At 44.1% G+C, this 22,637-nt stretch overlaps 1 protein-coding gene across 1 annotated transcript in view; it reads left to right on the forward strand.

The window, feature by feature from the left end:
* The first annotated feature begins 644 nt into the window (after positions 1-644).
* LOC119169776 (venom metalloproteinase BumaMPs1-like) overlaps positions 645-22,637 on the forward strand; it is a 181,833-nt gene continuing 159,840 nt past the window's right edge. Inside the window, exon 1 of the mRNA XM_075886704.1 lies at positions 645-763. Within this exon, the coding sequence (XP_075742819.1) occupies positions 646-763 (118 nt within the window). The 5' untranslated portion in view covers position 645. The remainder of the gene's footprint in view (positions 764-22,637) is intronic.

The raw sequence follows: 22,637 nt of genomic DNA on the forward strand, positions 1-22,637 counted from the left end.
GAAAAGTTTTAAAGCAATGGCCGCTACTCTATTGATTACGATTTTACAGCATTGCATAATAAAAAATTCAAGTCTTCTCAGAAAAAAGACAGCTGCAAATTATGAAGAAAGCACTTCGACCTAAAGCAAATCGGGGGTTAGGCTTTCTCAAACAAATGTTCTAAAGCAAACGTGATACACCAAGCTATGACGCGAAAACAAACATGGGATGACCTTGTAGGCGACATATTAGGGCAGTTAGACACAGAACTTTATTTTATGTGCGAAAATTGCGACTCAATATAGCTTTCAGTAGGTTGTTCACGTTTAGTCTTGACAAAGTGATGGTGAATTTTTTTTAGTTGTTAGGTGACATTCGCTGCACTGACCGTCCTGACCGATGCTTTCTTTCTTGAAATTTATATGCCATAACTTGGCATAGATAACTTCTTGTATATATATATATATATATATATATATATATATATATATATATATATATATATATATATATATATATATATATATATATATATATATATATATATATATATATATGGGCGTTTTTTGTCATGTCATTTATGTCTCTGCATATACCCACTGTGGAATAAAAATACCAGATTACTTATTGAATATTGAAGTGCATATATACTGAAAGAACACTTGATGGCTACTATAAATGCATGTATTAGTATGAATCACCAGGCACTGCTTATTCTCACCATGCAACTGAACGTGATGAAATGGTGTGTCCTTGTCCTCGCGGTTGTCCACGAAAACAAAGGTAAACCTACTATTAACATTCTTATATGCCACACTTCAGTCCAATATGATGTTGTTGTACAGCAAACATGGAACTCTTCAGAAAGGCGCATGCGTCGATCCATATACATGCTCACCGATTACGAAATAACCGTCGTAAGCGCTACGATAACTGGAATTGTCTGATAAGTGAACTTGTCTGCTTCAGGGCTCTCCTTTCGAAGACCTCCATTCATTTTAGTTGGATATTGTCTTTGATGAATACGTAATATGACTCTCTCTTGATGTCTTGGTGGAAAAGTAAACACAAATCCACCCATGCCTTACTCTTCTGTGCTCCCTCTTTAGGAAGGCCCATATTTCAGACAAGTTACACAGGTAACATTTAGAATAGCACGATTTCTAATCCAACTCATTAGTCCCGTATATTGTTAAAAAATTGATTCTCACAGATTTTGGGAAAATGTACCTGTGCCAGGGAAGATAGTAGAGACCACTGTAAACTGTTTACGCGTGAGCAGAAGTACTGAATAAACAAAAGAAAACCAGCATCTTTGTGGAATGCGCAGCACAGACACAGCGAAACGTGCAAGAAAGCCTTTGAGAACCCTTCTAAACACTTTTTCGGTAACCTCTTCAAGCACTCGCAGAGTACCCACTACGCCATAAATCATCGTTATTTTTGTGCAGTATGAAGGAATTTGTTTGTTTTTCCTACAAACCCAGTGGATCGTACCCACTATTGGCGATTAGCTAATTGCGTGTTTGTTTATTTCCTTGAGATTATGAGTTATACCCACTCAGGGGCATTGGCCGAGAAATCATAGAGTACTTTTTCTGTGAGAAAAACAACTATGGGTAAGAATGAAATTGTAGTAAAATATAAATAATGTATGGGGAACCACAGGAAAGAAGAGGAAAAGGGGGAAAATAGAAAAGTCAATTTCAGAGATTTTGAGATATGAAGTTTGGAGATGACCACGCAGTTGCGTTTGCTTAACCTAATCATTCAGAGTCCATGTTAAAACACCACTTGATGACACACAATAATAAAAATTTGTCTGTGGATTAGAATGGAATTCGTTTGAGTGCACGAAGAAAATCACAAAGGGCATTGAAATCACCCCTGTGGCAATGTCTCATAACTGTGACACCAAAGTTAAGTACGGTTACCGCCATCAGTCTAACGCCTATTGTCAGAAAGAAAATAGCTAGAAGTCTTCTTACAAGTATAGAGTATCAGCGTCAAGATAAAACATATTGTTATATTGTTTCTAATTTTCCGCAGAGTACACAGAAGGGTGACATCCCCTGACCAGCTCTGTGTAAAATTAAGCTAAGAGGGGGGACACGGCTTCGAAATCTAGTAATGAAAACATCGAGCTTTCTGTGCTGACTTCACTGGGGCCACCACAGAAACTTGAGCTGGTATATACTGTCCATGTATATGTCGTTTCTAGCATTTCAGTGCAGATGAATAATTTTCTACATCTTATTGCGGCAATATATTACACTTATGGCAGTACGGATAATTTTGAGCCATCAAGAGCAGCTCGTGCTAAGAAATCAGCCAGTACATTTATTATTATACCGCAGTGTCCTGGAACTAACAGTAACCTCAGATGGCTCAACTTCGGTGGCACGAATGTTCAGAATGTCCTCAGAATTCGAAAGTTCTCAAAAGCTGTCAGAGCTGCGCAAACTGAAAGAAAATCTGTCATCATGACTGCGCTGTTTTTATTTGACGAACGTTTTCGAAGTGCTAAAATAAGCACCCTGAGCTCAGCTTCGAAAATCGAAGTAAAATGAGGTAGTTGCACTAAGAAGGACTAGTCAAGTAAATCAGAGGCAATGCCTACACCTGACTTTTGATTGTTCACTGAAGCATATATGCCTATTATATTCTTTGTTTCTTATTTAAGTAGGCAATCTAAGAATATGTTATTTAAAGATTTGAGAGACTGCAACTTCACTTTTTGGAGCAAATATTATCATACTAGTCTATAAGAATACAATTCGGGTCATTAGTCGCAATTACATTTCTAATTTTCACATTTATACTCTGTAGTTTTTTACACAAACATCATCTGGGGTGTGTAAAACCATGGCCAATGAGCAAGAAAGAAGGCGCCTGGGCCTGAAATAAAAGTATATTGCGATCTTCATGCCCGTAAGATGTAAAGTATTTATTATGTTTGTACTGTCAAAATTCGAAATCAACAAAGTAGTGCACGCAGGCACGCTTTCGATACAGTACATTGATAGTCACAAACCTGGGGAGTCCCAGATACATTCGCGGTGTTTTTCGTTTCAAGTCAGCCAGGGGTTTTTATTTATAAGCAAGGCCACCCGAAAATAATATGCATCTGAATCCCGGGATAGGGCGCATGCACATCTTGCAGAACAATACGAAGGTGTGCCTGTACCTCTATTCACGGTTACACAGCTTGTGCTATAAGCCTGAGGCCCGCTGTGCCTCGGCAGTTACACACCCTATGTTTGGGCTCCAGATAAGCATTTCTTTGGAAATGATTTCCAAATATTTTATAGAGTCTACTTGCTGAATGGAATTCGGTACATAGTATTAGAGTTAAAATTGAGTTTGCAAGCTGAAACACCAAGAGCGCGCTTTCGTTGACATTTATTGACATAATAATGTATTTTTTTCATTTAAGTTGTAGTGAGTGTATACCACAGTGAGCAGCGAAGAACACAATGGCATAAGTATAAATGTAGGCAATAACTATCTGTTCTCTCAAAATTGTGCTCAATAAAACATTGAATATTTGAAGATAAGACTGCTCCTTGGGGAACTCCACCCGTTTTTTGAATTTACGTTAGGGACATCAAGCCTCAACGAAGTAGAATTCCCTTGATTTCAAAAATTGTTCTACCCACTCAATTTTTTTGGAAACAAGGGAATTCTTCTTCGTTCTCCCCACTCAAGAGGGAACGAAGAAGACGACGAAGCTGTTGCTGCTTGTCTGAGTAGCTCTGTCTGTATTTATTGTTTTTTTTGTTTATATTACGGCTAAGCACTGCTCAAGACGTCGGACGACACGAAAAGGTACCTGCCATATCGGCGACCGACGAATGCTGCGCAGCCCACCGCGTCGAAGGTTGCTAGAAGAACCGAAACAAGCATTAGTGAGAGCGCCGCAATGACGTTCCAAGGTGTGACACCAGGTCAGAAGCACCAGCTGGTTTGCGCAAGCATACCTGACTGCATCCGACAACACAGCGCTAAATTGGAGGACGAATCAACTGTCATCGGGGACCACAACGTGGCGAACCTCAACGGTCTCGACATGGACGAGGGTGGTTTCCGGCTTGTGCGACATCGCAAAGACAGGACGGTGGGCATTCCTGTGGTAATTGCTCCAACATCCGAAGGAGATAACTTGAGGCAAATGAACCCTATTGTCCTATACTTTGAAATTGAAACGATTCTCGGTGTAGCCCCAGTTTAGAGCCATTTCACAGCACAGGGAGCCCTGCTCTTGGATATAGAGACGAAACACCAAGCTAATATGCTTCTAGAGACCAACACTATCTGCGGCCTTGCCATATCAGCTCTTGTACCGCACAGCTACATGAAAAATACATGTATTATAGAAGGAGTCCCAAGTTGGTACCCGGACGAAGAGCTGTTAACCTACCTGAGACCTCAGGGAGTACACCACGCAAGAAGAATTATACGACGGGTCCAAACCTCATCCTCCGAATGGGAACCGAGGCGCACTGACTCTGTGGTTCTCACATTCTCTCCCAATTTGGAACGCCCAGAAAAAATCAACCTTGGCTTCTCCAGACACTAGCTTGTAGACTACGTGGAGACGCCACCACACTGTTTTAAATGTCAGCGTTTTGGACATGTTGCTAAGCACTGACATTGGGAACCGAGGCGTAAGTGCTGTGGGGGCCTCAGGACTCTAAGACGTGTAAAATTAAAGAAAAACTTGTGTGTGCAAACTGTGGCGGTGACCAACTAGCTAGCTACGGCCGATGTCCAGCACAAACACCTGCGCAGCGAAGAAATAAGATGTTCGTCCTCGGCCAGAAGACTGAACGAACCATCGCTCACAAAGAAGACGTCCGGTGCACCACAACATGGTGGTTTGGACAATGAGTACGCAGGAAATTTTCCGCGCCTAAATCCGACAAAAGCTGGTACCGAGTCAACGCAAGTGCTCAACGCTGGTGAGAAATGTATCGCGAAAGAGTCCGCCAAGCTCACCTATGCTGATGCACTAAGCCCATCTCAAGCACCACCTGGAAGCACACATGCTAAGATGCCTGCGAGTTCAACAAAGGACATGTTGGAAGCAGTACCGGTTCTAGAGTCAGTGTTACTTTGCTCTGCTTCCACATTCACACAGTAGAATAATGGCAATGTCTCGCCCACCTGGTCTATTCCATCCTTTAAAAGTGCCCTTAATAATGCAATGGAACTGCGCCCGTCTTCTAAAGTGCCTGTGCGAACTCAACCTTTTCCTGCGCGACATTCCAATACCAGCTCTAGTACTCTCAGAAGCCGGTCTCCCGAATGCAAGGATGCTCCCAGGGTACACCCGACATGGCAACCCGAGCATAACGATATTTTCAAATGGAAGCGCAACGATATACATAAGGCGGCAAATACCTCATGTCGCCTTACCAATGCAAGAGCTCTGTTCCAACTCACTGGAAGTCGCTGCTGTGCAAGTGTGCCTGGGAAACCGAAAACTGAGTGCAGTATCGGTGTACATAAGCCCACGAAGAAGCTCTCTATGGAGGCTTTCCTAAAGGACCTTTGCACTTTATGTCCCGCTTCTCGAATAATCTGTGGTGATTTTAACGCGCACCATCCACTCTGGGGAGATAAGAGAGTAGATTTTCGAGGCAAGGAACTGCTAGCAGCGGCGAATGCTGCCGACTTATGTGTGACGAACGACGGCAAACATACATTTGTCTTGCCACGAGATTCATGGAGTGCAATAGACCTTGTACTTCACTCCACGGACCTTCTGGTATCATCGACCACGGCTCCAGACAGGATGGGCAACGACCATTTCCCTACCTTTACCAATATCCTGGGATTTTGAACTGCTGGTCGACAATTCTGCAATAAAACACGCTGGGACACCTACAGAGAAGCGTTGGACAAATCCACTGGTGAGCTGTTTGCAGATATGTTGCAAAGTAAGCGAGCCGCAACTTCGCTGCTGAAACTGCCCGACCATTTTCCTGCTCCTGACCTGAAATTGAAGAACCTCTGCGCAGCACGTAGAAGAGCGGAGCGGAAACTAATGAGAACAGAAGGAAATCCGTCTGCGAAAACCGAATATAACAGGATAAACGCTGTGATCCGTCGCCATGCAAAAAACTAAGCCGAATTCAATGGGCCGCTTTCTGTGAGAGTTTATCAACGTTCATGCCCTTGACAAGGATATGGGCAGTAAAAATAGTCTTTCTGGGAAGAACCGCTCGCACAAGCCATTCGTAGCACTCGCTTCGAAACAAGGGAAAGATTTGAAACCCTTGCAGAGGATTTCGCAGACGTGTACACATCTGGTAGATTAGCAGGAGCGGCGGTTCCTCTGTCGCCCCAGTTTTTTCACACGATGTATACGCCATTCACCTTCCATGAATTGGATATGGCACTTAGCAATTTAAGAAGACGCTATGCCATGGGTCCCGACTTGATCAGCAATCAAATGCTGACAAATCTGCCATATGAGCGAAATAGGGCCCTTTTGGACATATTTTATCATGTCTGGAGCCCGGCAGAGATCCCAGTTGTTCGAAAGACCGCATGGGTTGTGCCAGTCCTAAAGTCCGGAAAAGATCCTGCGAGCCTCGCATCATATCGACTGGTATCTGTTACATCATGCGTATCTAAGTTGATGGAAAGATTAATATGTACTAGATTTATTGGTACCTTGAACAAGGAAGACGATGTCATCGTGTATGACGGGATTTCGCCCATGAATGAGTGCCCAGGACAGTGTTTTGGACCTATTAGGCCACATCCAGCGCCACCACGGCAGCGGACTCTCGACACTCACCGTCTTCATGGACGTTGCCAAGGCATATGATTGTGTGCTTCAGGTAGGCATCGTGAACGGGCTCCAAGCCATGGTTGTGTCGGGAAATGCTCTTCGGTTCGTTCATTAATTTTTCAGAGACCACTGTGTCCGGGTTAAGCTTGGAAATGTAACGAGCAAAGAGAGACGCGTTTCCCTCGGCGTCCCACAAGGAAGTGTTCTGTCTCCCTTGCTTTTTACCGCTGCCATGGGCAGCCTTCCTGACACTGTGCACTTAGCTCTGAAAGCAGTTAAAATATCCATCTACGCCGATGATATCTGCATTTGGATCTCAGGGTACCCCACTAACGTTTGGCCCAGGTAGCACAGAGGGCTATTTCAATCAGTGAGCGTCACTTGTTGACAATTGGCCTATCTACATCAGCCGAAAAATTGATCTTCATGCTCTTCCCGGGAGCAAGACGGAAGTCAACACGCCTGTCGCTGAATATTTGAGGCCACTCAATTTGTTGAGCAACAAGTGTCCGTTTCCTGGGCATTACCATCGACAACAAGCTATTACGACGACGTGAGGTTGATGGTACAGTGATGCATCAGTGCCAAGGATGAACGCTCTTCGTCACATGGCAGGGGTACGTTGGGGCAACAATCCTATGTCCATAATTAAATTGAATGCTGCGCCTATAACAAGCCGCGTTTTTTCTGAGCTGCCCCTGATATCAACATCACCGAGCCAGTTCGAACGCCTAGAGGCAGTGCACAGAAAGAGTCTTCGCTTGGCGATGGGAGTTCCTCAGGCAGCTTCAAACACGAAGCTAACAATAAAGCCGAGTCTATTCCTCGGCGCCTTCTGGCGTCCCAGGCCTTATTGACGCAGCTGTCAAGACTGGGCGAGTCCTTTGCAGGAACGGTGCTTCTCAGGCGGCTAAGAGCAAGAACTGACTCACATTTACACGTGGAACTGAACACAATTCCATATTTAGGCTTCACACTGCCTAAATGGCACCCTATGGACCCGCCAAGGTCTTTTGTGAATGTTGCAACTTCAGCGAATCCAAGCTACCAGCGAAGTGCACCATGTCAGCCGCGGAAGCAAACTTTCTTGTGCTGGACCAATTGAGCACCATGTACCGCGGCCATCTGCAAGTGTACACCGACGGATCAGGGTGCATACAAACGGATAGCTGCGCAGCGGCTTTCTGCATACCCTGCCTTGGCGTGTCATGGTCGGGCCACCTGGATCGCGTGGTTTCGTCCACAACGATAGAAATCGCTGCAATCACGGCGGCTTTGCGAAAATTGCGATCCTTTTCTGCATGAGTTGTTGTAATGCTGACGGACTCCAAATCGGTGCTACAAAGACTGCATCGTGGCCTACCTCAAGAAAAGTTCACCTGGCGGCAATCTCTGCCACTAATTAAACACTTAATTGGCAAGAGTGTTAATATAAAGTTTCAGTGGATCCCATCCCACGTTGGCTTTGAAGGCAATAAAAAGGCTGATGCCCCTGCATGCGAAGCACGGACTTGTGTTTCAAAAGTAAGAACTCCCAAGACTTACCAGAACAACAAAGATGTGATACGCAATCATTTCAAGGCGATCTACAAATTTTCACACCAAGCATGAGTAATTCATGGACTTTCTCGCGAACAAGCGACGCTGTTGTACCGCTTAAGTACCGGTTCCGCATACATCCTTGCCTGGTCATTCAAGACTGGGAGATACGCTTCCCCGTTCTGTGCGTTCTGCGGTGACATCAAGGATATTGAACAATTCATTTGGCTTTGCCCACAGTTTGATGTGCAAAGAGCAGTGATGATCCGCACCTTGCAAAAAGGCTGTCATAGGCACCGGACAGCTGATGACGTCGTTTTTCCTGAAGGACCCGCGGAAACTAGTAGGAACGTGCAACGAATTTTGTTGGTCTTACTGCGAGACACTGGGCTGTCTGACACGTGGTGACAACTTCCGAATTCAGGATAAGCTCAGGCGGAACAATTGCCCGCCATGCAGGCCAGGCTAACCCCGCCTGCTGCAACACTACCACCACCACCACAACATTCTACCCACTGAATAAAGTTATGCGGAAAATTCAAATCATTTAGCGTATTCAAAAAAATGAAGTGCTCCACACTGTCAAAAGCTTTGGCTATGTGAAGCGTTACTAACACAGCGTATTGTTTCCTGTTTCGAGCAAGCTGAACTGAACTTTATGAATCCACACGGGCCCCCCAAATGGAGTAATCACTACAGAATTCAATTTGGTTCGGTTTTAATACTGAGTTGTCTGCCATGCATATACTTACCCTGCAATGTATGACCGTTGTTATTAGTTTGAGCTGTTAATTGTTGAAATGGGCTTGATAATAAAGACTGTGAATCCTAAGTGTCGCTTTTTAGTGTAGAAGTGACCTTCACCTTTATGCGGTACACATGAGTTTTTAAGTTGTAGTTTATAATATCGATTACGTCACTCGGTGATAAATTGAACAATATATTGAATAGATTTCAATCATAGGAACTGTGTTTCCATTTGGGGCAGGAGCCGCAGAGTGTAAATATGTAATCACGTTGGATACTTTAGCGTGTGTGCTCTCCTCTAAGTCAGTCAGTGTCATCGACTTCTGGCAGTTGTTTGGAACAAATAAATCTGCTTTCCAGACCTTTACCGGTTTACACTTAGAATGGCGTCATTTCTTGTGCCGACAGATTTTCATAGGCTGCTTTTACTGGTGATGGCAAGACTTTCCGAGGTCTCATATATCATAACTGTGCTATTACATGTTTAGGCGTCGAAAGGTATTCCTAATGCCTTCTGTCATATTCTTGTTTAGCTTGGGCTAACGTTCAACTGAATTCCGCTGCAGTGAGTTTAAAATGTGCCTGATTTTCGGGGGACTGATTATGTTGAAGAGGCTTTCAAGCGGACTAACTTCTTCAGTGCTCTCTTGTACATGCATGCTTCCACCAACGGCTATATGCCCGCTTTGTAGATTCAATAGTGAATTCCGTTGTTTTGAAGGCTCTTTTGCTTCGCTCATTGCTTTTGTACCATCGCACTCTTCCGAGTGAGCAGCTGACGCTGACTTTAGATCATTCAAAAATTTATTGTAGTTTACAAATACTCGTACATTAGAACAAGATGAAATATTCGAAAAAGAAATAACAAAACTTATTGTGAAGCGGTGACTGTTGATGCCAAAGTCCAGCACTTTACAAGAAGCAGTAATAGCCGAACTGATGGAACTGAAGTCTAAGAAAGACCTGGAGCGATTACGAATAAATGTAGAAGTTCTGACGTTGAGGCACATCATGCCATTACCTATTGTCCACTCCCATAACCGCTTTCCACACATATCTGTTCAGAAACCCCAACTCGTGAAATGAGAGTTAATGCCTCCAACTAAAACTTTGTCTTGCAAGATGGCCTTGTAGCTTTATGCGCAATTTGTGTGTCTTGAACTCCGCCCGGAAATTATATAATAACTAAATGAATGTAATGCAGTTTTGTATTGCAATGTCTACTGCCAAGGTTTTGCATTCTGGCATAAATTTGTACGAACATTAGACTTTCATACTGATTCTAATAATATAAAAAAAGCTAAACCCCAACCTCTCGATGAACAGTCTAATAGAACTAACAGGAAGGCATTTAACTAAAACAAACGGTGACAAATAGCCATGTCTCTCGTAATGCTATATTATCAGGAGTGAATTTAGAAGTAAATTATACCAAATCTGCAATTAAAGAATAAATTGATGGATAAATGCAATAGATTATCCTAAGCGACACTATGTTTTCGAAAGAGCTGCTTCCGCTACTGCCTTTTCTAGAGCGCTTTCTTCAAAAAAATCTCCGTGAAAAGCCCTTCTTTTTCGTCAGATACATTTTGTTCTCTGACTGTTTTGGTGAGATACTTTTCTTTGACAGGGGGGGGGGGGGGAATCTACATCGCTTGAGTGATCTAGGCTTTAAATTCATATAATCTGAATTTCGTGTGTCTGCATTTTTATTCTCACTTTGGCTCTGGATACTAACTGCAGAGGGTCCAGCGGACGCAGAATGCAATGGCGCGGTTCCGGATTCACCGTCATATACTGATCGTAAAATTTCAACATGGTGGGAAACCAGGCCTGAATCTTTCGGTGTACCAAATATGCGAGTCATCTGGTTGGCCATAATTTGTGGTTAGCCTAAATTTTCTTCGACCTCCGAAATATTGAGGCAAATCTAATTATCCTTTACAGAGTTCTGACAAGCTGCAAGGCTAGCGTACTCCTGAGTTATGGCCTGTATTTTTTTCTATAACTTCTCGTATGGAACAGCGCCTACGCCCTATAACTGCGAGGATTTCTATTTCTCAAGCCTTAGCGAAGAAGTTAGGACCATCTGCACAGTGTGGTTTGTTGGAAATAGTATTTCTGTTCTTTACCTTGGCACTCACTCGAGTTGTTTTGGTCACCACACACCCGCATCTGAGTGCTTACCTGCATTCTTAAACAGTGTGATCATATCACCAGCGCTTCGCACACTGGACTGGTCGTGGTGATAGCGGCTCCACTCTGTATACTAATGGCCACGCCTTGTTTTCGCTCGGAAGACTCGCTTTAGCAAAGGTTAGAATTACAGACGCAGTCGGGATCTTCTTCTTTTATACGATACGTGCACATCTATAAACAGAAATCGCACCAGCCTCAGCAAATATCATTGAGATTTCTGATGGGGTCATGCTAACATCAGCGCCACGAGCAATACCTTTTCCACATTCGAGATGCAAGGGAATAATGGTGCTAAACTGACTGGTTGCGACCATCTAGCACTTTAGGTCTTGGACCCAGAATTGATCAGACTAAAAGCACAGAATACCACATCAGCTGAACTGGCGTACCAGTGTGATGCTGTGGCAGTGAGACGTAGCAACCCTATGCTCTGCCAAGACTACTTTAGAATTCGTCGTTCGAATGAAGCCATAATTTCTTGAGACAAGGGCCTCATGAACTGCGGGGATGCCGTTGCGCATAAACTGATCGACTGGTATCTCCGGCAGCAGAAGAGAAGAAGACCCGAGGGAAGCCCCTGGTCCCGGTGCAAAAAACAGCATCTGTGTGCTCTTTCTAGCGCTAACTGTGCTTACTAAAGATTAAGAACACTGAGGGAACACCAAAAAGGACACCGAAACCTCCGCAACTACACGTTCTTTGTCCGAAACCTTAAAGCAAGCACGCCCTCAGCATTGACCGCATAGGAAGGCCTTCTTCTGTCTGCTGCGTGCAGCCGCGTTACAGCAGCTACCAACTTCTTCCTTCTGAGCCTCGACTGCCCCTAGCGCGTGGCAATATCATAAAACGTTGTTGCCGTATTTCCTCACGCGGAGCAATAGCTCACTATAGATAATTGATGAGACTTCCTAATTAGATGTTTTAGCATATTTACGGATAGCAACAACACAACCAGAATTGACGTTGTCTCGACATGACAAGTGTGCAAGAACATTTTCAGTGACCATTTCAAAAACCACACCTGCAAGATGGAAGAGCGACATCTCTAGAGCCTGGTGTAAAATCTCTTGCGGCTACCATTACAATCACACTTGCGAAGTATCCATAACTCCATGAATCATTATTTCTATCAAGTTGGAAATCACCTGCTACACATATATATTTGTCAATCTGTAAAGAAGAGAAGTACCCGCTACACATCTGCAAGTCCTTATATGCACTATGTTGATGTGATTGCTGATGACTGTGAACGATTATGATTAAACCCTTTCTAATGAGTTGCCCCGCTGCGCTGGTCCAGGGTTAACGTACTCATCTGCGCGTACTCAGCTGCTGACCAGCAAGTCACGGGATCATGTCCCGGCTGGAGCGGTTGCAGTTTCGATGGAGGCGAAAATGCTGTAGGCCAGTGTGCTTAGATTTGGGTGGACGTTAAAGAACTCCAGGTGGTGCAAATTTCCGAAGCCCTCCACTACGACGTTGCTCATAATCATAACTCCACATAACAATCAATCACATCAAATAACCAGTTTTAATGGGTTGCAAAAATTCATCAATTCACATGATCTCACAGCTCCTTGTTAAGAAATCAGTATTGTGTGACTACTGCTTGTATTTTTACTCTTCTGCAAACCTATATGCTCAAGCTAACGTGCTTCCTTGCTGACATGAAGCCAAAATGGCGTGTTTTAGAGAGTTTTTTTAAGCAGGAGCATGGCTATGCGCTAGAATAGTGGGCCACCACTAAGGAACTCCGCTTTTTCGACCCTGGTTTTATTGTGGAATTTTTAACGCGATACCGTTGAAGAGTTCCTTTTGCAGGAAATCTGACATCGACGTTGGTTTCTTCGTCTTTATCTGATTTGTCATCGAGGTTAGTGAGCGAGAAATTATCATGTTCGTGAACAATACAATGATAAAATGGCAAATATGTAAATATTAAAAATTTACGGGTGCGAGTGGGGATCGTCCGCTTGCCTGACAAGCAGGTGTTTCACCACACAGCTACAGATATGCACCTGCTTTAAAGTGAAAGGAATATAACCTTATTTATTTATTTATTTATTAAATACTGCATACCTTATATAGGTTCAAGAAGGGTGAGGGCAAAAAACAAACTAAAAAAAACATAGTTATTACAATACACACTCTTTCTGCGTAGAAATGCAGTGAAAATACCTTCCATGCTTTACAGCCACACAAGTCAGATATATACACGGCAGGCTTAACATTATTAGGTAAAAAACGTAGTACTGCTGTACCTAATAGGACAGGGTACCAAAAGGAGGCAGTGGAAACACGCTGCGGTGGTTTCGGAGGTCACGGGATCGAATGAAGGCTGTGGCGGCTGTATTTTCGATGGAGGCAAAAATGCTGTAAGCCCGTGTGCTCAGATTCGGGTGCAGGGTAAAGAACTCTAGGTGGTCGGATTTCCGGAGACCTCTACTACAGTGTCTCTCATCATCATATAGTAGTTTTGAGACGTTAAGCCCCACATATCAATCAAACATCAAAATGAGCAAGGTGGCCGCGCCACATCTCGGCTGATTCTCCGCGGGTGATGTTCAGTTTGTACTGAAAATGTCATGAGCACCTGCATTTGGAGCCCTTGCATGGTAGCATGCAAAGGGTTGTATTGCTGAGCCTTTGTCAGTGTATCTACACCTGTTATGCGCCATGGAGCATGAATGATTGTGCAGGTGTGATAAAACTTCGCCGAGGCATTTCTTGCTTCAAGACTCTGCCGACCTACAAAAAACGACGTACAACCAGAACCTGAACGGATCCACCTACCTGCTGATTGAATTTTGTGCGGTCTGAAAGCAGTGCTTTGGGCTGCGCTATTTAGAAACGTGGTTGCGTGATGAAATACGCAGTGATTGCATTGTTTCTCTAGGGTATAAGCTTTTCAGATGGTACAGAGATACGCGACGCGGTGGTGCTGCTATTAATGTTAAAAGTTGCATACCAACTGCAAGGATTGAATGCCGTGTTTGTGAAACTGTGTGGTGTAAGATTACTTTCAACGGTATAGTGTACACTATTGGCTCAGTATATTGACCACCTTCCTCTACGCCTCGGTTTCTAGATTCGCTAATTGATTTTTTGAGTGACCATGTTCACGGGAACACGAGGCATGATAATGACCGGAGATTTCAACTTGCCCCACATTGGCTGCCAAAATATTATGCCCGGTGAGATTAAAACAACTAGTTCAAAAAAAGTGTTGAAAATTTATTTCTGCCATTGCCGGGAAAATATTGTGCGTAAGCCAACTAAGGTTACAGGTTCGTGGAAGTCATTAATAGACCTCGTTTTCTTTTCGCAAAATATAACAAACTGCGCTTTAGACACTTTATATGATATATCCGACCACAAACTGTGGTCATTGGTCATAAAGACTAGTGCATGCTGTTTAAAAAGACCATTTCTTCCGGGAAAAGTAGGAGACTTCGAAAAGGCTGATGACACTTCCATCTTATATTTTTTCAGAGCAGCAGCTTAATGACTTGGAGTGAGCATCTGGCTTTGAATGTGTAGAGCAATTGTGGCAGATATTTACAAGCAATGTCGTGACTTGCGTTGACCGCTATGTTCCTATTCCCATTAAGGAAACGCTTAAACAAAATCCTTGGATTACAAACGCAACATTATTCATAAGAAGCGGCAAATTAAATGACTTAGAAAAAACAAAGATGGAGCGGCTGAAGTGGCAGCTATAAACATCGAGTGGAAAGAAGCCCTGGGGAATTCAAAAAAGAAGTTTTTTAGTGAAACGCTTGTTAACGTCTTCAAAGTTTGCCATGCAAATTCTGGCATTATTTCAGTGAAAGAAGGGAAAGATTCGAGCTGATTGATCATGAGGAGCGTTTTATGACAAAAGTTGAAAACTTAGCCGAGACTTCTTTTTCAGTCGGTTTTCAGAATATACCAGCGAGATAAGATTGAAGCATCCGTCAGCACCGACGAAAATACCGCAAGGGAGCCCTTTATTATTATTCGTGAAGGTGATTTTTAGTTACTGCTCGAAATAAACGCGAAGAGAAGAAGTGGTCTGGATAGTCTACCAACAGAGTTTCTGAAGGGATATGCCGAATAGGCTTCAGTTTATTCAGAAATATTATTTGTGAATTGATTAAGACGCGATTACTGCAACACGACTGGCGCAATGGAATTGTAATACCAATTTTGAAAACTGGTAACCATGCGTTAGCCAACAATTACCGACCCGTTTTCTTGACGTTGGTTTGCTATAAAGTTGAAGAACAAAAAATTGCAAAACACACTCTTAATTTGCTCGAGTCTAACCAGTTTTTTCTGACCAACATGGATTCCGTTATGGTCTTTCAAAGGTCACACAATTATCAGAAACACTCAACGATTTCTATGAAAACGTCGATGCCCACATGCAGAATGATGTAGTTTGTGTGGATTTCAGGAAAGCTTTTCATATTATTTCCCACCGTAAGTTGATTTTAAGCTTGAAATATTAGGAATAAGTGAAGAAGTGTTATATTGAATAGGTGCCTATTTATCAATGTGTCAACAGGCAGTATTAAATAAAAAAATATACTTCAAAAGCACTACGCGTGTGCTCAGGCGTACCCCAAGGGTCTGTTTTAGGACCAATTCTTTTTCTGACGTTTTTAATGATATATGTTCGATAAATATTTTCAAAATGAAACTGTTTGTAGATGACTGCTTGATTTATTCCCCAGTGACTTGTTAAAGTGAGCACAATAATCTGAACAGGCACTTGCAAGCATTAGATGAGTGGTGCAAATAGTGGGACAAGGAAAATAATTGCGGCTAGACAACATTCATGCATATTCACTCAGCTGGGCGGGAACTGTTTTTCATGTACCACATCGAAATCAACCTTTACATTTCGCCCCTGGACTCAAGTACCTAGCGTTTAGTAACATGCATACATTACAGTCGCACTCACATATAGATAATATCTGTTCTAAGGCGAATAAAAAACTTTGTCTCCTCAAGAAAAAGCTGGACCATGCCACAGCGGCCGTGAAACTAACTGCTTGCAAAACATTCATAAGACCAGTCTTGGAGTAGGCCAGTATTGCCTGGTCACCTCATCAGATGGTTATGACGACTAAAATTCAGAAAATACAAAAATTAGCAGTCGGTTTCATGTGTGGTAAACACTGACGCACACACTCCGTCACGGCCTTGTTAGAGTCCTGCGAGCTTTATACTTTAGAATATCCTAAACGCAAACAACGTCTCCTATTTCTTTTTAGGATTATAAGCGGGAAAAATAAACACTGTTTTATATCTTCAGCCACATGAAAGGCAATTTCGTCGTCATTATAATAGCAGAGCTATTCAACACTATTTCACATCCACGAATGCTTTCCGCCACTCCTTTGTTTCAGACTCCGTAGAAACATGGAATACCTGATTGGACAGTGCAAAAAACGACGTCAGTCATCTTTGAAGACGCGTTAGAGTGCTTTATCTGCCGCGATAATTGCTAACTTCTGTTGCCACCATTTGTTTCTCGGTTTTTAATTGGCGTAGTCACTGCTGTTTGTTTTTTCTTTTCCTAACGATGATTATTCATCTGGTCTTCCTGTGTGATTTCAAATACTGCTTTGTTGTGTGAGTACTACGTACTGTGTGACACCCTCCCCATAATGACGCCAACCACGGGTTGACATTGTGAAATAAATACATATAAGTACACAAAAAACCGCGATAAAAGCATTCACTTGTTCTGTTGACAGTCTACGATATTCGTTCCAATGATCAATATAAGGCCGAATGTGCTCGATGGTTTCAAGAGAAACCCAAGTATAAGTAACTTTATCACCACATTTATAAGAGTGAGAACTCAGCTTTATCGTGCCAGTATTGCGGAGGATCAGAATGCTTTCTAAAAGGCTCATCTTGTTTTACTCGCATGCTTTCGCACTTACTGTACATCACTTAAACAAGTTCCACGTGCTTGTATTACCCTGAGGCCGAGCCAGGGAGCTGAGATGAAGGAATGCGCTTACCTGCAAGTCGTGAACTCTACGCTTACGTAGTTATCTTAAGCATATTATAATGCGTGGCTGTTTATATAGCCAGTCTATTATTCTGTCTAAGCTACATGTTGTTGCGGGGTCTTGACGTGGCTGAAAGAAACAGACGGGGTGTTCGGGTGGAACTATTTATTGGGCCCAACTTGTAGCCACGTAAAACAAATGTCAGATCACAGCAAGGCAATAGCACTGGTAGCGACGAACAGAGAGTCGGCCGTTTACCAACTGACAAGCGGCGGAGCATGTCGGTAATTATACAGGTGCCCTCCAATATGCCAGCCTTAGCACTGGTCTTTGCGCCACCCCTAGAATAATTTTGACTGTTTGCGTCTTGTGGGCGATCGTAACACAACCATCAACAATAATCGTGAACCTTTTAGAAAAATGAGGCACAATTTGCACTGGGCATTCCAGACAGGCCTTTTGGTCAAAAACCGAGAGAAACATAGGTGTATATAAGAAAAGCGCCTGGCGATATAGCCAGTTCTCATTTTATATCGACAGCCAATATTGTGCCGCTTTCCTCATCTTCTTTTGGCATAATGCCATTGCAAACCGGAAACTGGTCGTTTAGTAAATGTCGAAAGGGTAGACAGGATGGTGGCACTTTGTTTCACAAAAGTCTACAGGTCGCAACCGTTGCCAGTGAAGCTAAGACAACCGCTAAGTTCAGTTAACTCACATGAACCCGTCTCATAAACAACACCCTGCTTTGCCCCCTAGAACTGTCTGTTTTTGTGTGCGGTGCATCTCTCGTCCCACTACGCATGACTTCAAATATTATTAGAGACCTCATACTGCCGAAAAAGCAAGACTTTGTGCGTTTGTGATGAAATGCTCTATTCTCATCTTCACCAACAGGATTTTCTTCTGAGGAGGGTGGTGCAGAACGATAAACTTCTGGAATTGCTGGTCGCTCTCAATGCGTTTAAGTATTTAAGAACCCCTGAAACGTTTATACATTAAATATTTTTAGTGTGGAGGAGCTTCAGATTTACTCCCCCCCCCCCATTTTAATTACATCCTCCAGGTTCGCCACGCTTTTGAACAGGTTTTTCTGAGCAAACGCTGCTTACTCCACAAACAAAGTTACTAAATCGGTGGGCTAAGCCACTCTAAATGAACTGAATGCTATACCAACGCATGAACAAAAATTTAGACAAAAATATCAGAATGAGGCACACCCTTCTGCTTTTTTGTGTCTTCTTTTTTTCCGGCAGTAGGTCGGCATTTATTATTTCAAAGTAACGTAAAACCTTAACCACCACCGTGTTTGGCTCCATTACACCAAAAGTGGGGATCTTCACTGTGGCAATCAGGCTGTTTCAGTTCGTCACATATAGTAAACCTTCTAGCAGCAGTTTTGGCTAAATGAACTAATTTGCAGCATCTCTCAAAAGTATTTGTCAAGCAAGGATCTACAAAAAACATTTACGTATGAGTAGGACCATTTTTTATATTGGCGCAGTGGAACTTAGGAGAACTAAACTGCCAATATTTGCAAATTTTAAGTCTTCGAAGCGAAGTGCGCTTTAAAAGCGCATTACCACCTGTTTTACACCACGCACTTCTGCCCATGTTCAGAGAACAAAAGTAGTTTGGAAAAGTTCTACCTTCAGGTAACCTGTGTAATAATGTCGATTCTCTAAAGCTTCACTGCGTGGATCAGACATTTTTTCTCATAGATTTTATACAAAATTCTTAAAGTTTTTAATTGACAACGGCTTTTATGGAGCCAACACTCATTACTTGGGCGTGTAATTCTTAAATAGTTTTGACATCATGTGGTAGACGTGATTCATGGGCATGCACAAAGAAAACTGCGTCTATTGAAATTGACACATCTCACTGCAGTTAAAATTGATGATATGCAAAACACGAATGAGGAAATTGTATATGTGCGCTGTGTGCAGGTGTCTTTCTTTTGTACTTCAACTTTTTCCCATAACTCATGAAAGTTGATATGTGACTTCAATATAAGCAAAACGTTATAGGGTAGGTGGTAATTATGTCGTAAATTACTTTCATGTCTTGAATATCACTTGCCATTTACCACTGTCGTCTATTCACGTTCAGCGATACAAGATTTGGTATAATTCGAGCTAGAGAAACAGCCGTGAGCGCGCTATGAGAGCATCATGAAGTCATGTTTTACACAACACGCATAACATGCTTATATTGTCTGGACGTGTCATTTACCTCCTTCGTCCATTCACGCCACGTGATAACAATTTTGGTATATGTGGAGCTAGCGAAAGCGCCACGAGCGTGCTATGAAAGTAGCATGTAGTGATGTTTTACAATACATGAATGCCATGATTATCATGTTTAGATTGATCATTTACCTTTGCCGTCTATTGATGTCACGTGATAAGAGGGTTGACTAGAATGTCGCTGTGAAGGTCGGACGCGTTGCGATCGGCTGCGGTGATTTCTTCGCTTCTTGGTGGTATATTCGAGGCCGCGTTCACGCGAAATCGGGTCGCAGCAGACTTCTAATATTGTCACGGGCTAAGTAGATGCCTGAGGATGACGACGACGAAGTGCTGAACGGGAACGTGCTCGGACTGCAGCAGCGTCGTACGCATTAGCTCGCCAGTATATTCGCCAGTACACATTTGTTCATCAGTGTATACTTTATTCCCCGTAACATCATTGGTGGAGGTGCTGGGTACCACTCGCTATACAGCCCAACGAGCTGGATCTTCGCAGCGGACGGCGCATTGCAGCTACCACGATGACTGACCAGGCTATTCAATGTCAACAAGATCCGTCAGCCCCGCAGCCGATCGTTGTGGTGCAACCTCGTGACCCAGGTCCATTCAACGGCACAAGTGGCATAGACGTCGATGACTGGCTTGTTCAATATGAGCGCGTCAGCAGCAGCAACCATTGGGGTCCAACGCTTATGCTGGCGAACATCATCTTCTACTTGCATGGCACGGCAAAACTCTGGTACGAGACACATCAAGAAGAGTTGACTAGCTGGGACGTCTGTAAGCAGAAATTGCGCTATCTATTTGGGAAACCCATCGGACGTCAAGTGGCCGCAAAGAAAGAGCTTGCGACTCGTGCCCAGACATCCACGGAGCCGTACATCGCGTACATCCAGGACGTGTTGGCTTTGTGCCGCAAGGTCGACAAGGACATGCTCGACGAGGACAAAGTCGGACACATCCTGAAAGGAATTGCGGATGACGCCTTCAATTTTCTCCTGTGCAAGGACTGCTCGACGGTGGAGTCAGTCATCGAAGCATGTCGTCGCTTCGAACAGGCAAAAAGTAGGCGCATAGTTCACCGATTTGACCGCCTTCCCAACACGGCGGCTACGTCCTCTTGCGAAGATTTGCCCACACTACACCAACCACCAGCGCCAGAAAACGTCACCAGAATAGTCCGTTGGGAACTCGAGGCCATGGCTCCCGCTATGTCTAGCGTCAGCGCGCCAGGACACAACCTCGGTGCTGTTTCAATGATACAGGCCGTGGTTCGCCAAGAGATCGCGAATATGGGCATTTCGCCACCTCATCAAAATGCCTCTGCTACTTCCAGCTCGGCTCCAGTCGTTGCGGCTGCCACTCCGAACCGCACGTTCACGCCACGACGAAACCCAGCTGAATGGCGCACTCATGATGATCGGCCCATATGTTTTACGTGCCATCGGATAGGACACATCGCTCGCCATTGCCGCAGCCGGTGGACCTCATCACCTCGACCGAGCTTCTATGATTGGCGGCCTCGCTCTGAACGTGCACCTTATGCCCCGTCCTACCGTGCTAAGACAGGTGCAGAGTATAATCCAGAACGTCGGACCAGCCGCTCGCCATCGCCCGTGCGTCGTCAGTCCCGCTCGCCCCAACCCCGCCGTTCTCGGTCTCCTTACGACCGTCGCTCGGAAAACTGGCCGGTGCAGCCCCCGGAGGTGACGCTGCATACACGACTTGGACTGCAAATCCTCTGATTACTCCCGACCAGCGGTGCAACCTCCTAACAATTCTCGTTGATGATTTACCTATAACGGCTCTTATTGATACCGGTGCACAAATATCTGTGATGAGCTCAGACCTCCGCCGCCGCCTCAAAAAAAGTTCTGACGCCTGCGATTGCACCTACCGTTCGTACCGCGGATGGGAGTACTCCTGCTGTGCTTGGAATGTGCACTGCGCGATTAACAATTTCTAAGCATCAAACTTCAGTTCTGTTCGCTGTACTGGAAAATTGCCCTCATGACCTAATCCTTGGACTCGACTTTCTGACTTCACACGCTGCGCTCATTGACTGTTCTAAAGGTCTTCTTCAGCTCGAACTACCACGTCGCCATGACACGCAATGTTGCACTCCCCAACACGGTGGTTACCGTTAAGGACAACCGAACTTCGTTTCCCGTCCTCAATTTCGGCCTCTCAGCGCAAGTTATTCCTCGCGGCATGTCACTTGCGCATCTTACACCACTGGTCGACCACACAGTTTCCGCTCTAACCACCAATTCGCCACCCGATTTTTCATCAACGTCGTTCTCGTCACGTTCCTGTTCCGACCTTTTCAAGCCAATGCTATCTGACAAGCTCACCTCTGAACAAGTCTCTGCTTTCTGCCGTGTGCTTGCTTCTTATCAGGACATCTTTGACTTCGGCGACCGTAATTTGGGCCAGACATCTGTAGTAACCCATCGCATCGACACCAGTGACGCTCGACCCATTCGCCGACGACCCTACCGTGTGTCAGCCCCGGAGCGTGCTATTATACAGCGAGAAGTCGATAAAATGCTTGATAAGGGCATAATCGAACCCTCATCTAGTCCCTGGTCCTCACCCATTGTACTTGTTAAAAAGAAGGACAATAGCTGGAGATTCTGTGTTGATTACCGCCATCTCAACCATATTACCAAGAAAGATGTCTATCCTCTACCGCGCATAGATGATGCACTCGATTGCTTGCACGGTGCCAAATATTTCTCTTCAATAGACCTTCGCACAGGCTACTGGCAGATCGCTGTGGACGACAAAGACAGAGAGAAGACGGCCTTCGTGACTCCTGATGGTCTTTATCAGTTCAAGATGATGCCTTTTGGATTATGCAATGCCCCCGCGACATTTGAGCGCATGATGGACTCTCTCCTTCGAGGCATGAAGTGGACCATCTGCCTCTGCTATCTTGACGACGTTATTGTTGTTTCGACTACTTTCGACGACCATCTTACCCGCCTGTCCGCAGTGCTTGATGTTTTTCGACGTGCCAACTTGCAACTTAACTCGTCCAAATGCCGCTTTGGGCAATGCCAAATTTGCGTACTCGGCCATCTTGTTAACGCTGCGGGCGTTCA

This window comes from Rhipicephalus microplus, chromosome 2 (genome assembly GCF_043290135.1).
Source record: "Rhipicephalus microplus isolate Deutch F79 chromosome 2, USDA_Rmic, whole genome shotgun sequence".
NCBI lineage: Eukaryota > Metazoa > Arthropoda > Arachnida > Ixodida > Ixodidae > Rhipicephalus > Rhipicephalus microplus.